Genomic DNA, 19,051 nt, shown 5'->3' on the forward strand with positions numbered 1-19,051 from the left:
GCCTTCTAGCACCCTGGCCCACGGGATGGCCCCAAGTAAGTCCCGGAGGAGATCAAAGTTGGCTCTCCTGAAGTCCAGGGTAGCAATCCTACTTTTTGTTTTGCTTCCTCTGCTCAGGATCTCAAACTCCACCATCTCATGGTCGCTACAACCCAAGTTACCTCCAACTTTTACTTCCTTAATGAGTCCTTCCTTGTTGGTGAGAATAAGGTCCAGCAGCACCCCGCCCCGCGTTGGTACCTCGACCGTCTGCATTAGAAAGTTATCTTCAATGCACTGCAAGAATTGTCTGGACTGCGCATGCCTGGCCATGTTGGTTGTCCAGCAAATATCTGGATAATTGAAGTCCCCCATAAGTACCAGCACCCGGGAGTGTGATGCTACTTCCAGTTGGTTACGGAAGGCCTCATCAACCTCCTCCTCCTGATCAGGAGGCCTGTAGAACACACCCACAACAGTGTCCCCCTTACCAGCCTGGCCCTTGATTCTCACCCACAAGCTCTCGACTGCTACATCACTCTCCCCCAGGTGAAGTTCAATACATTCTAGCTGCTCTCTCACATAAAGGGCAACTCCACCACCCCGCCTTGCTAGCCGATCTTTCCTAAAAAGGACATAGCCCTCCATGACAACATTCCAGTCATGCGAGCTGTCCCACCACGTCTCCGTGATCGCAATGAGATCATAGCCATGCGATCGCACACAAAACTCCAATTCTTCCTGCTTATTTCCCATGCTTCGTGCATTAGTATACAGGCACTTGAGAGAAGGAGCATCTCCCCACCCCTCTCCATGCCTTTGAACCCCTTTGTCAGCAACCAACACGCTCTGCTTTAAGCCTTGAACTGCCGCCTCAGACCCAGCAGCCCTCATTTTGTCCCCTTCCCCCTTCGTACCTAGTTTAAACACCTGTCAATAAGTCCTGACAGTTCCTCGGCTAGAACCCTCCTACCCCTTGGAGACAGGCCGCTTCCATCTGCAGCCGTCATGCCAGGAGCCGAGTAAATTCTCCCATGATCAAAAAAACCAAAACTCCTATGTCTGCACCAACTCATTATCCATTTGTTTAAGAGGTGGGTTTTTAGGCCCAACTCAGTATCCCTCCCTGAAACAAGGCCATCTAAGGGCTAAGTCTTCAAAGTAAGAAAATGCGGTTTGCTTGATATATATATATTTTTAAGTATAATAAAAATGGATTCACTCATTCACTTTGCTGTCCAAAATTTCTATTTTGCCCTTTTCTCCCTTTGGTTTAGGAAATTTAATGTTGTCTATTGTCACTTCATCTGTTTTACGGTCATCTTCAGACTCTGAGTCGTCTTCTGAGGTTAGATTCTCTTCGTCTGTATCAGAATCACTCAGTTCAACAACAGCCACGTTCATTTCTATAACTTTCTCCGTGGTGCTGTCGAGATTTTCAATATCAAACTGATGTGCTGGTGCTGTTACCATCTTTCTTTTTTCTTTCTTTTCTTACCGTCAGCTGTTGCTCAATAATTCTTATCCTTGGTTTTCTAGGGTAGTTTTGGAACTTTTGTTCATTCTTCAGTTGTTTCCACAGCCGAAGGAGAACATGTTTGGGCTGACAGTCAATTTTCACAAATTGAATGCCTGCCCGGAGGAGGTCATTGAACATTTGTTTCTGGGACACTCTTATGGGTCCCGATTGAGGGGTTCACTTGGCCAGTCTTCTAGTTTTAATTACTGGTAAAACCTCAGCCTCTTCTACCACTCAAATATTATGCTTGGTTTGCAGGCTTTCTGTCACCCCAAATCGGCTACCAATTGGGCTGCCTGTTGAACCGCTGCTTCGGATGCTACTAACGGATTTAGTATGGAAACTAGTGTTCCATACATATGCGAGGGAGCCTGTTGTAAAATTAGGTCTTTCATCCCCGACGAGAATCTTACCATGTCGGGGCTATTAAACGCTTCCTCATAGATGGCTTCCCTCATGCCTAATTCCCTAATGTAATTTTGAAGGTCCTCCATAGAAGACCATACACCTGTATTTACCGGCATATCGGTCTTGTTTGGCCAGACCATGCGGCAGGCAGCCATTAGCCGATCTACAAGAGAGTGGTTTTCATCAGGGAACTGGGTCCCTGCATACAACCTCTGCCTAAGGGCAGGATGGATAGTTACTGTTGCCAATTCAGAGACTTCAGGTCCACTAACTGTTACACCCTCAGCGCCTAAGTCCCATAGACGTAGTAACCAAACTGATACACTCACCCGTGGCCTTTGTCTGAAACGCTGGACTAAGTCCATTAATTCAGTGGCCGTATATGGGCGGTCCATCATATGGAAGTGTGTGACCACTGATCAGGAGGCAGCCCCTGCTGGTCGATCTTGGACCTTTTTTATTTTTTGTGTTATGATAGGACAAGTTTGTAATGAGTCCATCCCAGGAGGCTCCTCTAAATCATCTTTAGTAACTTCATTCTGAACCAGATCTGTTGTTCCAGGTACCTGGTCGCCATTTATTGAGATATGTGGAATAATACAAGGATGGAAACAGATGTTCAAAGCTTATTTTAAGGTGGAATAATAAAAAGACGGTAATAAGTTATCAAAGCTTATTTTAATGCATAATAATACAGTGTTGCTAATAAATATTCAAAGATTATTATTACGTGGAATAATACAAAGATGTAATAAATATTCAAAGGTTATTGGAAGGTGATGGAAGGTGCAGGAAGGACTCACTCAGCTTTCTGCTCTGTGCTGCTGGAAAACAAATCAGAGGAAGAGGTTGTCAGTGGGTCAGTTTGGTTTGCTGGGACAACTCCAGAGGGTCTGAACCTTTCCACCTGCCCCTCGGTCCAGCCACGTTCCTATCCTCCCAATCCTCTCCTTTTACCCCTTCCTTCGTTCCTAAAAGAAAGGCAAACATTATTAAGTGAGCAACAAAAAAATCTTAGGAAAAATCCCCCTTCCTCCTCCTGTGTAGCTCCATGGAGCAGAGCTCAGCACTGACTTAACCATCCCTGTCCCTGCACAACACCTCCCTGCGCTCCGTCCCCTCTGATCTCAGCTCACCTTGCTTTCTATAGAGAAAAATGTTGAAGAAAGCTGACCCAACCAGAAGTATGCTGACCACTACCAGAGCCACCTTCCAGGGTCCTTCATTCTGACAAAAGGAATCTGGAAAAAGCAACAGGAAAAGGGTTCCTTTTTCATTCCTTTAAGTGGAAAAGCAAGACTCAAACTTAGGTGACCACGGAACCCCAAGGTGCAGCAACCAGGGTGCAGTGACGCACAATGACAGCGTCCCCAGCTTGGCACAGGTGGAGGAGCAGCTCAGCATCGTGTGCCCACAGCCACTGAGACATGAAGAAACCCATCACAGAAAGCCAACCACCTCATCCATGCAGATCCATCCCTAAATCACACCATGTGCCTGCGCCAACTCATGGGGCCATTGGACCCAGACTTCTACCAAAGACTGCTTCTTCAAAGGCATATCTCCATCCATGGACACCCCAACCACTGACCTGACACCTCCAGGATCAGCATGTCTTCTTCATAGGCATCACCATCTTGCACAGCACAGATGTAGGACCCACTATCAGCCAAGCTCACTGCAGTGATGCGCAGATCCAGGTTTCCATCAGACAGGCCATTCCTGAGCAGTTCTGTCCTCCCTTTATATTCCTCCATCTGCTCCAGGTCTGATCCATTTTGGTAGTGGTGCACGAGCCCAGTAGTCCCATGTAGGAACCATCTGATGTCTGAGCTCCAAACCTCCTTGGATGGGGACAAATGACAGCGAAGCACAACGTCCTGTCCCACGTTGGCAGTGATGTGATCATTTGGTGCCACCACCCTGAACTGGGCTGGGCAATGAGAAGGGCACAGAGAGATGGTGAGATGGTGGCTGTGTGAATGTAGGGACATGGAGCGGCACAGGGTGAGTGGGTGTGTGCTCCATCCCATATCAAAGCACTGGAGAGGGAGCAGGAGGGAGTGGGGAAGGATTCCTGGGGGTGGGAACCCACTCACAACATGCGGTGGAGGTGGAGAAACAGAAATTCTACCCCAATTCACACATTTCATGAAAGAACTGAAGTGAAAGCAAAACTCAAGCAGGGCTGGTTGCTGGGCTTGGGTACTACTTGCCCCACGGCTGCTTCCAAGCCCCACAGCAACACCTGTGCCAGGCACAGCAGCCCCACAGGACCCCTACCTGATCCCAGATGGAGGAGGTGCAGAGCCACGAGATGAGCCAGGAGGGTCCTCCAGGGATGGGAGAAGTTGGAGTGTCTGCAGTGCGATGTGAAGCCCATCTGTGCTGGAGGAGAGGAGGGGGGAAGGAGTTAGGGAAAGGAGAGAGAGGAAGGAGACTGAGAAGGAGATGGTGGAGGAGATGGAGTAGAAGATGGATTTAAAAAAATGGTTAAACAATGAGAAAAGGAGATAGGGAAATGAGGTGGTGAATGAAATGGAGAAGAAGTTGGCAAAGAAAATGATGGAGAAGAAGGGGAAGAAGATTTGGAATAAAGATGGGGAAAAGTTTGGGCAGGATATGCAGGAAGAAACTGTAGGAGAACAGAAAGGCACAGAGCGTTACAGCCAGCAGTGGAGGAGGGGATGGGGTCACTCAAACAGAAGTTCCATGAGCACAGCCAGCACCACCTTGGGCAGTGCCGGTGCTCCTCACAGGCTGCAGGGCAGAGCAGGTGACCCCAAAAGGATTTCCCATACAAGGAGCCCCACAGAGACAGAAACCCCTCACCTGAGCTGCAGGAAACTCACAGCTACGCCCAGCTTCTCCTACCTTTGCCCAGCTCCAGGATGTGGTAATTCCCTCTGATGAACTTTACCCCTTTGGCAACAGAGCAAACAGTTGGGAACCTCTGAACACCAGCATCCCACTGTTTTTTCATGCACAGCCCTGGGGCTCTGCAGCCAACACCAGCATGGAGCCAGGAGAAGCATTGCCACGGCACAGCCATGGGGTGTGCTCCATGAGCTTGCTCTGAGCCGTACCCAAGGTGTGATGGTTTCTTTGGTCAATAAGAATTTGTAATTAACCAACCATTAATGCAGGAAGTATCGAATCTTTGCCCCTGTGGCAACCCCAGAGCCACTCTTCCCCTGGTGAAGGGTTTGTGGGGACCAAGAAGGGTTTGTGGGGAAGGAGGGCAATGGCTTGGTGCACTCAGTGCATGCAGTCTGGATTGCTTTAATGAAGGAGAGCTGTAATGGCAGGGAGTGAAAGGAGGAGGGCCGTCCCCTGGGATGTGTGCCAGAAGCATTTGAGGCTCCAGGCTGGTTCAGCAGCTCCCACCCAAACCTCAGGCTGTTGGATGAGCTCTTGGTTAATGTTTACCATCAGCACAGAGGGATGAGGAGCACATGGCTGAACTGCCAGGAGCAGCCTTGGGGCTGCTGTTTCTTTCTTGGTGTCCAAACAGAACTCTGGCGTTGCCAAAGGCACCATCCAAAACTATCCTGAGTAACATGAACATCTAATTCAGCTGGGAGGGTAGGATCAGATATACCCAATGCCTGAGCTTGTTTATCCGACAGTTTAAACTTGTCCTATCATAACACAAAAAATGAATACGTCCAGGATTTTTAACTGGTGAGCCCAGTGCGGGGACAGCGAGGCTGCCGAACATAGTGGGGACAAGTTTGTAATGAGTCCATCCCAGGCGGCTCCTCTAAATCAGCTTTAGTAACTTCATGCTCAACCAGATCTGCTGTTCCAGGTACCTGGTCACCATTTATTGAGATGTGTGGAATAATACAAGGATGGTAATAAATATTCAAACGTTACTGTAAGTTGAAATAATAAAAGACGGTAATGGTTGAAATAATAAAAGACGGTAAAAAGACTCAAAGATTTTTGTAAGGAGGAATAATACAAAGATGGTAACAGATATTCAGAAAATATTGGAAGGTGGTGGAAGGTGCTGGAAGGACTCACTCAGCTTTCTGCTCTGTGCCGCTGGAAAACAAATCAGAGGAAGAGGTTGTCAGTGGGTCAGCTTGGTATGCTGGGACAACTCCAGAGGGTCTGGACCTTTCCACCTGCCCCTCGGTCCAGCCATGTTCCTATCCTCCCAATCCTCTCCTTTTACCCCTTCCTTCATTCCCCAAAGAAAGGCAAACATTAATTACTGATCAATGTGGGAATCTCAGGAAAAATCCCCCTTCCTCCTCCCGTGTAGCTCCATGAAGCAGAACTCAGCACCACCCCGACTATCCATGACCCTGCACAGCACCTCTCTGCTCTCTGTCCCCTCTGCTCTCAGCTCACCTTGCTTTCTATGGAGAAAAATAATGATGACAACAGATGACCCAACCAGAATTGTGTCGACCAGAGCCAGAGCCACCTTCCAGGGATGGGTGATCTGGAAGAGGGGTCTGGACAAAACAAGAGGATAAGGGCACATTTTCATTCCCATAACTGGAAAAGCAAGACTCAGACTTTTCAAGTTCACAGAGCAAAAGGATCAGCAGCCAGGGAGCACAGCCACTGTGTTCCCATGTTCCCATGACGATACCCAACCCAGAAACCCAACCCAACCACCTCATCCATGCAGATCCATCCCCAAATCATGCCTTGTGCCCACTGCAACTCCAGCATCACATAGAGCAATTCAGTCCAAACCTCTTCCAAAGGCTGCTTGTTCAAAGGCAGCTCTCCATGCATGGAAGCCCCAGCCACTGACCTGACACCTCCAAGTTCAGCATGTCTTCTGCGTAGTCATCACCATCTTGCACAGCACAGATGTAGGACCCACTATCGGTGGAGCTCACTGCAGTGATGCGCAGATCTAGGTTTCCATCAGACAGGCCATCCCTGAGCAGTTCTGTCCTCCCTTTATATTCTTCCATCTGCTCCAGGTCCAATCCATTTTGGTAGTGGTGCACGAGCCCAGTAGTCCCATGTAGGAACCATCTGATGTCTGAGCTCCAAACCTCCTTGGATGGGGACAAATGACAGCGAAGCACAACGTCCTGTCCCACGTTGGCAGTGATGTGATCATTTGGTGCCACCACCCTGAACTGGGCTGGGCAATGAGAAGGGCACAGAGAGATGGTGAGATGGTGGCTGTGTGAATGTAGGGACATGGAGCGGCACAGGGTGAGTCGGTGTGTGCTCCATCCCATATCAAAGCACTGGAGAGGAAGCAGGAGGGAGTGGGGAAGGAGTCCTGGGTTGTGGGAACCCACTCACAACATGTGGCGGAGGCGAAGAAACAGAAATTCTACCCCAAATCACACATTTCATGAAAGAACTGAAGTGAAAGCAAATCTCAAGCAGGGCTGGGTGCTGGGCTTGGGTACTACTTTGCCCCACGGCTGCTTCCAAGCCCCACAGCAACACCTGTGCCAGGCACAGCAGCCCCACAGGACCCCTACCTGATCCCAGATGGAGGAGGTGCAGAGCCACGAGATGAGCCAGGAGGGTCCTCCAGGGATGGGAGAAGTTGGAGTGTCTGCAGTGCGATGTGAAGCCCATCTGTGCTGGAGGAGAGGAGGGGGGAAGGAGTTGGGGAAAGGAGAGAGAGGAAGGAGACTGAGAAGGAGATGGTGGAGGAGATGGAGTAGAAGATGGATTTAAAAAAATGGTTAAACAATGAGAAAAGGAGATAGGGAAATGAGGTGGTGAATGAAATGGAGAAGAAGTTGGCAAAGAAAATGATGGAGAAGAAGGGGAAGAAGATTTGGAATAAAGATGGGGAAAAGTTTGGGCAGGATATGCAGGAAGAAACTGTAGGAGAACAGAAAGGCACAGAGCGTTACAGCCAGCAGTGGAGGAGGGGATGGGGTCACTCAAACAGAAGTTCCATGAGCACAGCCAGCACCACCTTGGGCAGTGCCGGTGCTCCTCACAGGCTGCAGGGCAGAGCAGGTGACCCCAAAAGGATTTCCCATACAAGGAGCCCCACAGAGACAGAAACCCCTCACCTGAGCTGCAGGAAACTCACAGCTACGCCCAGCTTCTACCTTTGCCCAGCTCCAGGATGTGGTAATTCCCTCTGATGAACTTTACCCCTTTGGCAACAGAGCAAACAGTTGGGAACCTCTGAACACCAGCATCCCACTGTTTTTTCATGCACAGCCCTGGGGCTCTGCAGCCAACACCAGCATGGAGCCAGGAGAAGCATTGCCACGGCACAGCCATGGGGTGTGCTCCATGAGCTTGCTCTGAGCCGTACCCAAGGTGTGATGGTTTCTTTGGTCAATAAGAATTTGTAATTAACCAACCAGTAATGCAGGAAGTATCGAATCTTTGCCCCTGTGGCAACCCCAGAGCCACTCTTCCCCTGGTGAAGGGTTTGTGGGGACCAAGAAGGGTTTGTGGGGAAGGAGGGCAATGGCTTGGTGCACTCAGTGCATGCAGTCTGGATTGCTTTAATGAAGGAGAGCTGTAATGGCAGGGAGTGAAAGGAGGAGGGCCGTCCCCTGGGATGTGTGCCAGAAGCATTTGAGGCTCCAGGCTGGTTCAGCAGCTCCCACCCAAACCTCAGGCTGTTGGATGAGCTCTTGGTTAATGTTTACCATCAGCACAGAGGGATGAGGAGCACATGGCTGAACTGCCAGGAGCAGCCTTGGGGCTGCTGTTTCTTTCTTGGTGTCCAAACAGAACTCTGGTGTTGCCAAAGGCCCCATCCAAAACTATCCTGAGTGACATGAACATCTTATTCAGCTGGGAGGGTAGGATCAGATATACCCAGTGCCTGAGCTTGTTTATCCGCCAGTTTAAACTTGTCCTATCATAACACAAAAAATGAATACGTCCAGGATTTTTAACTGGTGAGCCCGGTGCGGGGACAACGAGGCTGCCGAACCCGGTGGGGACAAGTTTGTAATGAGTCCATCCCAGGAGGCTCCTCTAAATCAGCTTTAGTAACTTCATGCTCAACCAGATCTGCTGTTCCAGGTACCTGGTCACCATCTATTGAGATGTGTGGAATAATACAAGGATGGAAACAGATGTTCAAAGCTTATTTTAAGGTGGAATAATAAAAAGACGGTAATAAGTTATCAAAGCTTATTTTAATGCGTAATAATACAATGTTGGTAATAAATATTCAAAGGTTATTGGAAGGTGGTGGAAGGTGCTGGAAGGACTCACTCAGCTCTCTTCTCCATGTCACTGTAAAACAAAGCAGAGGAAGAGGTGGTCAGCGGGGCAGCTTGGTTTGTTGGGATGACTCCAGAGGGTATGAGCCTTTCTACCTGCCCAATGGTTGACCTACAATCCCATCTTCCCACTCCTCTCCTTCTACCCCTTCCTTCATTCCCAAAAGCTAAAGCTAAATGTTATTTAATGAACACTGGGAATCTCAGGAAAAATCTCCCTTCCTCCTTCTGTGTAGCTCCATGGAGCAGATCTCAGCACCACCCCGACCATCCCTGTCCCTACACAATTGTATTGGTTTTTAATGTACAGATGGAAACAAAATGTACAGAAGGTATATAAGTGAATAAGTAAAGGAAAAACTCACCAATGGTGGTGCCTTGACTGAAGCAGCTGGGGCAGTCCTCCCCGGTGAGCGATCTCCAAGAGATACTGCTCCAGTGGGAGTCAGCCCTTAAATGAGGTCTCAGAGGGGATGGAGTCAAGCTCCACCCCTCCCGGGAGCACAGCTACATCACTCTCACCTGTGCTCCCACAGCTGACCCCATACTTGCCTCAGCTGATTAATCAGAGGTTCAGGCTGTGATTACCAATCTCCCATACACTCCACCCCTTCACAGCGTGAACCAATGATTAGGTGAGTTTTCCCTTATCACAGAGACCCAACGCGACGCTGATACAATTTCCCGTCGCACCGAATGCTGATGTTATTCAAATGATGATTGGATGGGTATTCACGATCTTCCGTGGGCCAGTGCTTGATAGATGTTACTGGAGACAAGCCATCTCGAGGTGCAGGTCCATTTGCGTTTCATCAGTCCACACAAATTGTTCTCTGATGGTCCTAGAGGCTTAGAATCTTAGGGAGAGTAATACAGATGTTTCAAGGGTACCAGGAGAGGAAGGTCTGCCCTCCAGGGCAAGATACAGGCCGTATTCTTGTCTTGGGTCAATACTTCTGCTCGCACCGGATTATGTCCCGGCCTCCGATACCATACCCTCTGGCCAGATATCTGTGGCTGTATAACTATATCTGGCACCAGAGGAGGAGTCCTGATCTGCCATAGGGACATGATGGGTGTCCCTTTAGCAATAAAGACCGGAGTATTGACCACGATGTCAGTAGGCCATGTACCTATCACCGAGGGGGTAACTGAACCTCCCACCTCCAATAGTCTCCCCCAAGGTGCAAGTAGGCCACACCACTTGGGTCCTACTTGCACCTTCCAGGGCCAATTTATCTTATGGATTCCTGGTTTTAGATTCTCAGGGGCAGGGAGCAGAAGATTATTGTCATTACCAACCTGCGGTTTTACCTCATTATCAGCACCTGTAATTTGAATCCTAAGAGGGGAGGCCCATATAGTGTGTAACATTTTCAGAGCACTGGGTCTGCCATCCCGAGGTCTTTCGTTCAAGTCCCGCAGGGTTTCGTATAATCTTTTTGTCCACCCCTGCAGGGACTGGGAGTCTGTCTTCAGGGCAGCCTTAAGAATACCATTGTAGCGTTCAATAAGGCCTGCCCCTGTTGGATTATATGGCAGATGGAATCGCCATTCAATGTTGTTCTCTTCTGCCCAGCGCTGTATCATCGCTCCAGTAAAGTGAGTCCCTTGGTCGCTCTCGATGACTTGAGGTGTCCCATATGCAGACATCAGTTTAGTGAGTGCCTTAATTGTATATGCTTGATTTGCCTTTGGTACGGGATAGGCTTGCAGCAGTCCACTTACAGTATCAACGCAGGTCAGGGCATATCTCGCCCCCTCAGACCGAGGGAGGGGCCCAATGTAATCAACCTGCCATCTCTGAAGAGGACTATATCCTCTAGCAATGTGGGATGTTGTTTCAGGCAACGGTCTTGGTCTCATCTTCGAGCAAGCGTCACAGTCCTGACATGCTTGGACGATATCAGATAGCTGTACAGGCAGCCCCCATGCTTTAGCAGCTGCCCACATTATCTTTTGTCCAGCATGCCGTAGCTTCTGATGTAACCATCGGGCAATATTTTCGGATTGTGAATTCCCAATCCATCGAACTCGGGCCAGTGTGTCCGCTTCATCGTTTCCTGGTGACTGCAGGGGTTGATGACCAGAGACATGGTAGACACATACCGTCCTGTGTTTGACTGTATTCCAAATGTCTACCCACATGTCTTTCCCCCAGATCGGTCGGGCGTGGATAGTCCATTCCTGGGTAGCCCACTGCGTAATCCACAGAGTAAGCCCCCGGTACACGGCCCAACTATCCGTACAGATGTTCAGGATGCCATCACCAGGTTCTTTAGTTATAACCATCCACACGGCTCGTAATTCTGCCCATTGGCTGCTCTGACCATCCCCCTCATCAAACCAGATTGTCTCAGTAGAGGGATGGTATGCTATAGCTCGCCACTTGCTCGGGTTGCCTCTGCTGGACCCATCCGTATACCAGGCATCTTCAGGAATAGGATATCTTCCTTCCTGAACAGGGCTCTTCTCTGGTGGAGCGACCATTGGTTCTTTCGGCGTATCACTGCGATATGTCACTGGGCCTAGGATCTTCTGTAATTCCTCCTTGAGTGGAGACGAAGACAGGCTGCTTCTTTGACTTAGATAGGCGACCCATCGTGCTACCGTCTGTGCTTGGGCCACCCCTGTCTTAGGAAGGTGAGTTAGATCTCTTACCCACCCCTGGATCGGTAATGTAGTTTTAACTATAACCTCTGCTGTTTGCGTTATTGGCTCTACCGCTTGTAACGCTGAATAGGCAGCCAATAACTGTTTTTCAATCATGCTATATCTTTCTTCTGCTCCGTGCCAAACCTGAGACCAGAATCCAATGGGGGTTCGAACAGAACTCTGGCGTTGCCACAGGCCCCAGCCAAAACCATCCTGGGTAACATGAACGTCTAGTTCAGCTGGGAGGGTCGGATCAAATATACCCAATGCCTGGGCTTGTTTAACTGCCAGCTTTGCCTGTTGGAAAGCATCTTGTTCTACCTTCCCCCAGTTCCACGATTGACCCTTCTTGGTAAGCTTATACAATGGCCTCAACAACTGAGCTAAGTGAGGTATAAAGGAGCGCCAATACCCTAATATACCTAAGAACTCTTGTAGCTGTTTTGATGTTGTAGGGACTGGGAACGCTTGGACTTTATCCACTACTGCACTGGGTAGTACTTTGGTTTTTCCGGACCAAATTACTCCCAGGAATTTTACAGATAGCCCCGGACCTTGCACCTTCTGTGGGTTTATAGCCCACCCTCTCTTTTGCAGATAAGCTATCAATAAATCTGCTGCTTGTCTCACCGCCTCTAATGAATCGGATGTTAACAGGAGGTCATCAATATAATGATATAAATTTACATTATGTGGCTTCTGCCACTTAGCCAGATCACGCGCCACCAAATTATGACAAAAAGTAGGTGAATGCACGTACCCTTGCGGCAGAACCTGAAAAGTCCACTGCCTGCCTTCCCATGTGAATGCAAACTGGTCTTGTGATTCTTCACTAATCGGAATACTGAAGAATGCATTCGCTAAGTCTAGGACACAGTGATACGTTTTAATTTCTCTACTTAGTGTGTCCATTAGGGAGGCAATATTGGGTACGGCTGCATGAACGGGCGGCGTGACCTTGTTTAATTCCCTGTAATCCACTGTCATCCTCCATGTTCCATCCGATTTTCGCACTGGCCATATTGGGGAGTTGTACGGGCTATGTGCAGGCCTTATAATACCCACTCTTTCTAATTCCTGCACTGTTTTTGTTATTTCATCCTGCCCACCTGGGAGTCTGTACTGTTTTACATTAGTAATCCGACGTGGCTTGGGCAGACAAATAGGCTCATGTTTTGCATGGCCTCTCAATATTGTCTGAATTGCCCGGATACTAATGCATCTCTGCCGCAACCGGAACTCTCCCACTGTTGTGTGGAGAGCCAGACCCCACAAGATATCAATTCCCAATATGTACTCCGGAATTGGGGCAATAGATACCTTGTACTCCCGTGGTGGGAGGCGCCCGACCCCCAATTTTACCCAGGTTTGGGTGACTGGAACGGTCTGTCCCCCAAAGCCTCCAATCATTACTTTATTGCCTCTGAATTTTGTTGGGTCCCCATATATTATAGATGTTTCTGCCCCAGTATCAACGAGGGCCATAACCTTCTGTACATTCTCTCGGGACCAATATATCGTCAATTCTACATAGGGCCTCCGGTCCCGTCTAGAGGCCCTAGGGTGACTGATGTCCCTCATCATGCCATAAACTGGGCCAGGTTCAAGTCTTTTACCTCTGATGCCTCTGGTATTGTGACCCGAGGTACCTGAGGTGGCTTCTTTTTCCTATTTGGCACAACAAAGTCTTCTAGATTCCAAGCTATTGTCGGTCGTCGTTCTATGAGTCTTATCCCCGATCTTTTGGGGCGGTTCTGAAATTTTGGTTCATCCTTCAGCTGTTTCCACAACTGAAGTAGAACGTGATTGGGCTGCCCATCAATTTTGGCAAATTGAACACCTGCTCAGAGTAGATCGTTGAACATTTGTTTTCGGGACACCCTAATGGGTCCCGCCCGAGGGGTTCGTGGAGCCGATCTCCTGGCTCGGGCTATTGGAAAAACTTCAGTATCCTCAATTACTCTGATATTGCGCTTGGTTCTCAGGCGCTCAGTTTCTCCTAGGTCCACTACCAATTGGACAGCGTGCTGGACTGCCGCCTCTGCGGCCACTAAAGGGTTTAATATAGAAACCAACGTTCCATACAGATGTGAGGGAGCCTGCTGTAAGATTAGGTCCCTCATTCCTGCGGAAAACTTTACCATATCTGGGCTAACAGATGCATCTTCATAGACAGCCTCTCGCATGCCTAGTTCCCGGATGTAATTCTGCAGGTCTTCCATAGAAGACCACATTCCCGTATGTACTGGCATGTCTGTTTTATTCGACCACACCATGCGGCAGGCAGCCATTATCCAGTCTAGGATTGAATGATTTTCTTCAGGGAACTGGGTCCCTGCGTACAATCTCTGCCTCAGGGCAGGATGGACTGTTATTGTTGCTAATTTAGATACCTCGGGGCCACTAACTAATACACTTTCTGCCCCCGAGTCCCATAATTGTAGCAGCCAGGCCAGGACACTTTCCCTCGGCCTTTGCCTGAAACGTTGTACTAAATCCGTAAGTTCGGTGGGTGTGTATGGACGTGCTGTCACATGTAAATATGAGTCAGCAGGGGTCCATTGATCAGGAGGCACCCCTGCTGGTCGCTCCTGGACTTTTTTTGTTTTTTGAGTTACCATAGGACGGACTTCTAATAAGTCCGTCTTAAGTGGCTCTTCTAGGTCAGATTTAGTGACCTTATTTTGGTCTGATGTTTCAGGATCCCTACTATCATCCATTGAAATATATCTAATTTGGGGGGTAGTTGAAAAAAAATGATGAATTTTTCCCCGTTAACAGACTAATTTCGCCCTCTAGGTTTTCAATGCGGGCTTTTAATAATTGATTTTCATGCTCAATCTTATTTGATTTAATTTCTGCCTGATTTAAAGCATTCAACAAAGGCCAGGCTGCCATGGATGCAGCCATTTGCCTTTCCTTGGTCGTCAAAATATCTTTTTGCAATCCCTGAAAGTATTCGGTTAGATAGTAAGGGGACATATTGCCTGTTACCCGTAAGGGCCCCCATTGTTAAATAATCGTTGCTAATTGAAAATATGGGGACGCCTCAAACCCTGGGATTTGTCCAGGGAGGGTATTTCCTAAGGGGGTGATCTTCTCCCCCTTGAACCAGCTAAACACATTCCATAAAAAAGACATTTTTTTCCCCGATATTTGCAGGCTCCTGCCTGGCTCGCCAAATGTATTGGTTATTAAAATACAGATGGTAACAAATGTACAGAATGTATAAGTAAATATAAGTAAAGGAAAACTCACCAATGGTAGTGCCTTGGCTGAAGAAGCTGGGGCAGTCCTCACTGGTGAGCAATCTCCAAGAGATACTGCTCCAGTGGGAGTCAGCCCTTAAATGAGGTCTCAGAGGGGATGGAGTCGAGCTCCACCCCTCCCGGGAGCACAGCTACATCACTCTCACCTGTGCTCCTGCAGCTGACCCCATACTTGCCTCAGCTGATTAATCAGAGGTTCAGGCTGTGATTACCAATCTCCCATACAGCATCCTTGCATGGGGACAGCTGACAGCTCAGCACAACATCCTGTTTCATGATGGCAGTGACACGAAGGTTTGGTGCCACCACCCTGAACTGTGCTGGGCAATGAGAAGAGCACAGAGAGATGGTGAGATGTTGGCTGCATGAATGTGGGGGTATGGAGCGGCACAGTGTGAGCTGGTGTGTGCTCCATCCCATGTCAAAGTACTGGAGAGGGATCAGGAGGGAGTGGGGAAGGAGTCCTGGGGGTGGGAGCCCATTCACAGCATGTGGTGGATGTGGAGAAGAGACAGAAATTCTACCCAAAATCACACATTTCATGAAAGAACTGAAGTGAAAGTGTAAGGGAAAGCAAAGCAGGGCTGGGTGCTGCGCTTGGGTCCTCCATGCCCGATGTCCACTCCCTTGACCCACAGCAACACCGGTGCCAGGCACAGCAGCCCCACAGGACCCCTACCTGATCCCAGATGGAGGAGGTGCAGAGACACAAGATGAGCCAGGAGGGGCCTCCAGGGATGGGAGAATCTGGGGTGTCTGCAGCCCGATGTGAAGCCCATCTGTGCTGGAGGAGAGGAGGGGGGAAGGAGTTGGGGAAAGGAGAGAGAGGAAGGAGACTGAGAAGGAGATGGTGGAGGAGATGGAGTAGAAGATGGATTTAAAAAAATGGTTAAAGGTTGAGAAAAGAAGACAGGGAAATGAGTTGTGAATGAAACGGAGATTTAGTTGGCGAAGGAGATGGTGAAGAAGAAGACTTGGAAAAAGATGGGGAAAATTTTGGGTAGGATATGCAGGAAGAAGCTGTAGGAGAACAGAAAGGCTCCGAGGGTTACAGCCAGCAGTGGAGGAGGGGATGGGGTCACTCGATTATGAGTTCCATGAGCACAGCCAGCACCGCCTTGGGCAGTGCCGGTGCTCCTCACAGGCTGCAGGGCAGAGAAGGTGACCCCAAAAGGATTTCCCTACAAGGAGACCCACAGAGACAGAAACCCCTCACCTGAGCTGCAGGAAACTCACAGCTACGCCCAGCTTCTCCTACCTTTGCCCAGCTCCAGGATGTGGTAATTCCCTCTGATGAACTTTACCCCTTTGGCAACAGAGCAAACAGTTGGGAACCTCTGAACACCAGCATCCCACTGTTTTTTCATGCACAGCCCTGGGGCTCTGCAGCCAACACCAGCATGGAGCCAGGAGAAGCATTGCCACGGCACAGCCATGGGGTGTGCTCCATGAGCTTGCTCTGAGCCGTACCCAAGGTGTGATGGTTTCTTTGGTCAATAAGAATTTGTAATTAACCAACCATTAATGCAGGAAGTATCGAATCTTTGCCCCTGTGGCAACCCCAGAGCCACTCTTCCCCTGGTGAAGGGTTTGTGGGGACCAAGAAGGGTTTGTGGGGAAGGAGGGCAATGGCTTGGTGCACTCAGTGCATGCAGTCTGGATTGCTTTAATGAAGGAGAGCTGTAATGGCAGGGAGTGAAAGGAGGAGGGCCGTCCCCTGGGATGTGTGCCAGAAGCATTTGAGGCTCCAGGCTGGTTCAGCAGCTCCCACCCAAACCTCAGGCTGTTGGATGAGCTCTTGGTTAATGTTTACCATCAGCACAGAGGGATGAGGAGCACATGGCTGAACTGCCAGGAGCAGCCTTGGGGCTGCTGTTTCTTTCTTGGTGTCCAAACAGAACTCTGGCGTTGCCAAAGGCACCATCCAAAACTATCCTGAGTAACATGAACATCTAATTCAGCTGGGAGGGTAGGATCAGATATACCCAATGCCTGAGCTTGTTTATCCGACAGTTTAAACTTGTCCTATCATAACACAAAAAATGAATACGTCCAGGATTTTTAACTGGTGAGCCCAGTGCGGGGACAGCGAGGCTGCCGAACATAGTGGGGACAAGTTTGTAATGAGTCCATCCCAGGCGGCTCCTCTAAATCAGCTTTAGTAACTTCATGCTCAACCAGATCTGCTGTTCCAGGTACCTGGTCACCATTTATTGAGATGTGTGGAATAATACAAGGATGGTAATAAATATTCAAACGTTACTGTAAGTTGAAATAATAAAAGACGGTAATGGTTGAAATAATAAAAGACGGTAAAAAGACTCAAAGATTTTTGTAAGGAGGAATAATACAAAGATGGTAACAGATATTCAGAAAATATTGGAAGGTGGTGGAAGGTGCTGGAAGGACTCACTCAGCTTTCTGCTCTGTGCCGCTGGAAAACAAATCAGAGGAAGAGGTTGTCAGTGGGTCAGCTTGGTATGCTGGGACAACTCCAGAGGGTCTGGACCTTTCCACCTGCCCCTCGGTCCAGCCATGTTCCTATCCTCCCAATCCTCTCCTTTTACCCCTTCCTTCATTCCCCAAAGAAAGGCAAACATTAATTACTGATCAATGTGGGAATCTCAGGAAAAATCCCCCTTCCTCCTCCTGTGTAGCTCCATGAAGCAGAACTCAGCACCACCCCGACTATCCATGACCCTGCACAGCACCTCTCTGCTCTCTGTCCCCTCTGCTCTCAGCTCACCTTGCTTTCTATGGAGAAAAATAATGATGACAACAGATGACCCAACCAGAAGTGTGATGACCAGAGCCAGAGCCACCTTCCAGGGATGGGTGATCTGGGAAGAGGGGTCTGGACAAAACAAGAGGATAAAGGCACATTTTCATTCCCATAACTGGAAAAGCAAGACTCAGACTTTTCAAGTTCACAGAGCAAAAGGATCAGCAGCCAGGGAGCACAGCCACTGTGTTCCCATGTTCCCATGACAATACCCAACCCAGAAACCCAACCCAACCACCTCATCCATGCAGATCCATCCCCAAATCATGCCTTGTGCCCACTGCAAATCCAGCATCACATAGAGCAATTCAGTCCAAACCTCTTCCAAAGGCTGCTTGTTCAAAGGCAGCTCTCCATGCATGGAAGCCCCAGCCACTGACCTGACACCTCCAGGTTCAGCATGTCTTCTGCGTAGTCATCATCATCTTGCACAGCACAGATGTAGGACCCACTATCGGTGGAACTCACTGCAGTGATGCGCAGATCTAGGTTTCCATCAGACAGGCCATCCCTGAGCAGTTCTGTCCTCCCTTTATAGTCTTCCATCTGCTCCAGGTCCTCTCCATTTTGGTAGTGGTGCACGAGCCCAGTAGTCCCATGTAGGAACCATCTGATGTCTGAGCTCCAAACATCCTTGGATGGGGACAAATGACAGTGCAGCACGACATCCTTTCCCACGATGGCAGTGATGTGATCATTTGGTGCCACCACCCTGAACTGGGCTGGGCAATGAGAAGGGCACAGAGAGATGGTGAGATGGTGGCTGTGTGAATGTAGGGACATGGAGCGGCACAGGGTGAGTTGGTGTGTGCTCCATCCCATATCAATGCACTGGAGAGGGAGCAGGAGGGAGTGGGGAAGGATTCCTGGGGGTGGGAACCCACTCACAACATGTGGTGAAGGTGGAGAAACAGAAATTCTACCCCAAATCACACATTTCATGAAAGAACTGAAGTGAAAGCAAAACTCAAGCAGGGCTGGGTGCTGGGCTTGGGTACTACTTGCCCCACGGCTGCTTCCAAGCCCCACAGCAACACCTGTGCCGGGCACAGCAGCCCCACCGGACCCCTACCTGATCCCAGATGGAGGAGGTGCAGAGCCACGAGATGAGCCAGGACGGTCCTCCAGGGATGGGAGAAGTTGGAGTGTCTGCAGTGCGATGTGAAGCCCATCTGTGCTGGAGGAGAGGAGGGGGGAAGGAGTTGGGGAAAGGAGAGAGAGGAAGGAGACTGAGAAGGAG

At 49.2% G+C, this 19,051-nt stretch overlaps 3 protein-coding genes across 3 annotated transcripts; all 3 read right to left on the reverse strand.

The window, feature by feature from the left end:
• Positions 1-2,665: 2,665 nt before the first annotated feature.
• LOC140263012 (myelin-oligodendrocyte glycoprotein-like) lies at positions 2,666-4,304 on the reverse strand. Its single transcript, XM_072357744.1, has 4 exons — positions 4,190-4,304; positions 3,498-3,839; positions 3,043-3,147; positions 2,666-2,730 (listed from the first exon to the last, which is right to left on the reverse strand). The coding sequence occupies exons 1-4, from the start codon at positions 4,287-4,289 to the stop codon at positions 2,666-2,668; spliced, it is 612 nt and encodes a 203-aa protein (XP_072213845.1). The 5' UTR covers positions 4,290-4,304.
• Positions 4,305-5,891: 1,587 nt separating this feature from the next.
• LOC140263013 (myelin-oligodendrocyte glycoprotein-like) lies at positions 5,892-7,492 on the reverse strand. Its single transcript, XM_072357745.1, has 4 exons — positions 7,378-7,492; positions 6,680-7,025; positions 6,269-6,375; positions 5,892-5,956 (listed from the first exon to the last, which is right to left on the reverse strand). Exons 1-4 carry the CDS (start codon positions 7,475-7,477, stop codon positions 5,892-5,894), a joined length of 618 nt encoding a protein of 205 aa, XP_072213846.1. The 5' UTR covers positions 7,478-7,492.
• A 9,906-nt stretch (positions 7,493-17,398) lies between these two features.
• LOC140263014 (myelin-oligodendrocyte glycoprotein-like) lies at positions 17,399-18,983 on the reverse strand. The gene is made up of 4 exons (XM_072357746.1): positions 18,884-18,983; positions 18,192-18,533; positions 17,776-17,883; positions 17,399-17,463 (listed from the first exon to the last, which is right to left on the reverse strand). Exons 1-4 carry the CDS (start codon positions 18,981-18,983, stop codon positions 17,399-17,401), a joined length of 615 nt encoding a protein of 204 aa, XP_072213847.1.
• Between the last annotated feature and the right edge of the window lie 68 nt (positions 18,984-19,051).

This window comes from Excalfactoria chinensis, chromosome 27 (genome assembly GCF_039878825.1).
Source record: "Excalfactoria chinensis isolate bCotChi1 chromosome 27, bCotChi1.hap2, whole genome shotgun sequence".
Taxonomy (NCBI): domain Eukaryota; kingdom Metazoa; phylum Chordata; class Aves; order Galliformes; family Phasianidae; genus Excalfactoria; species Excalfactoria chinensis.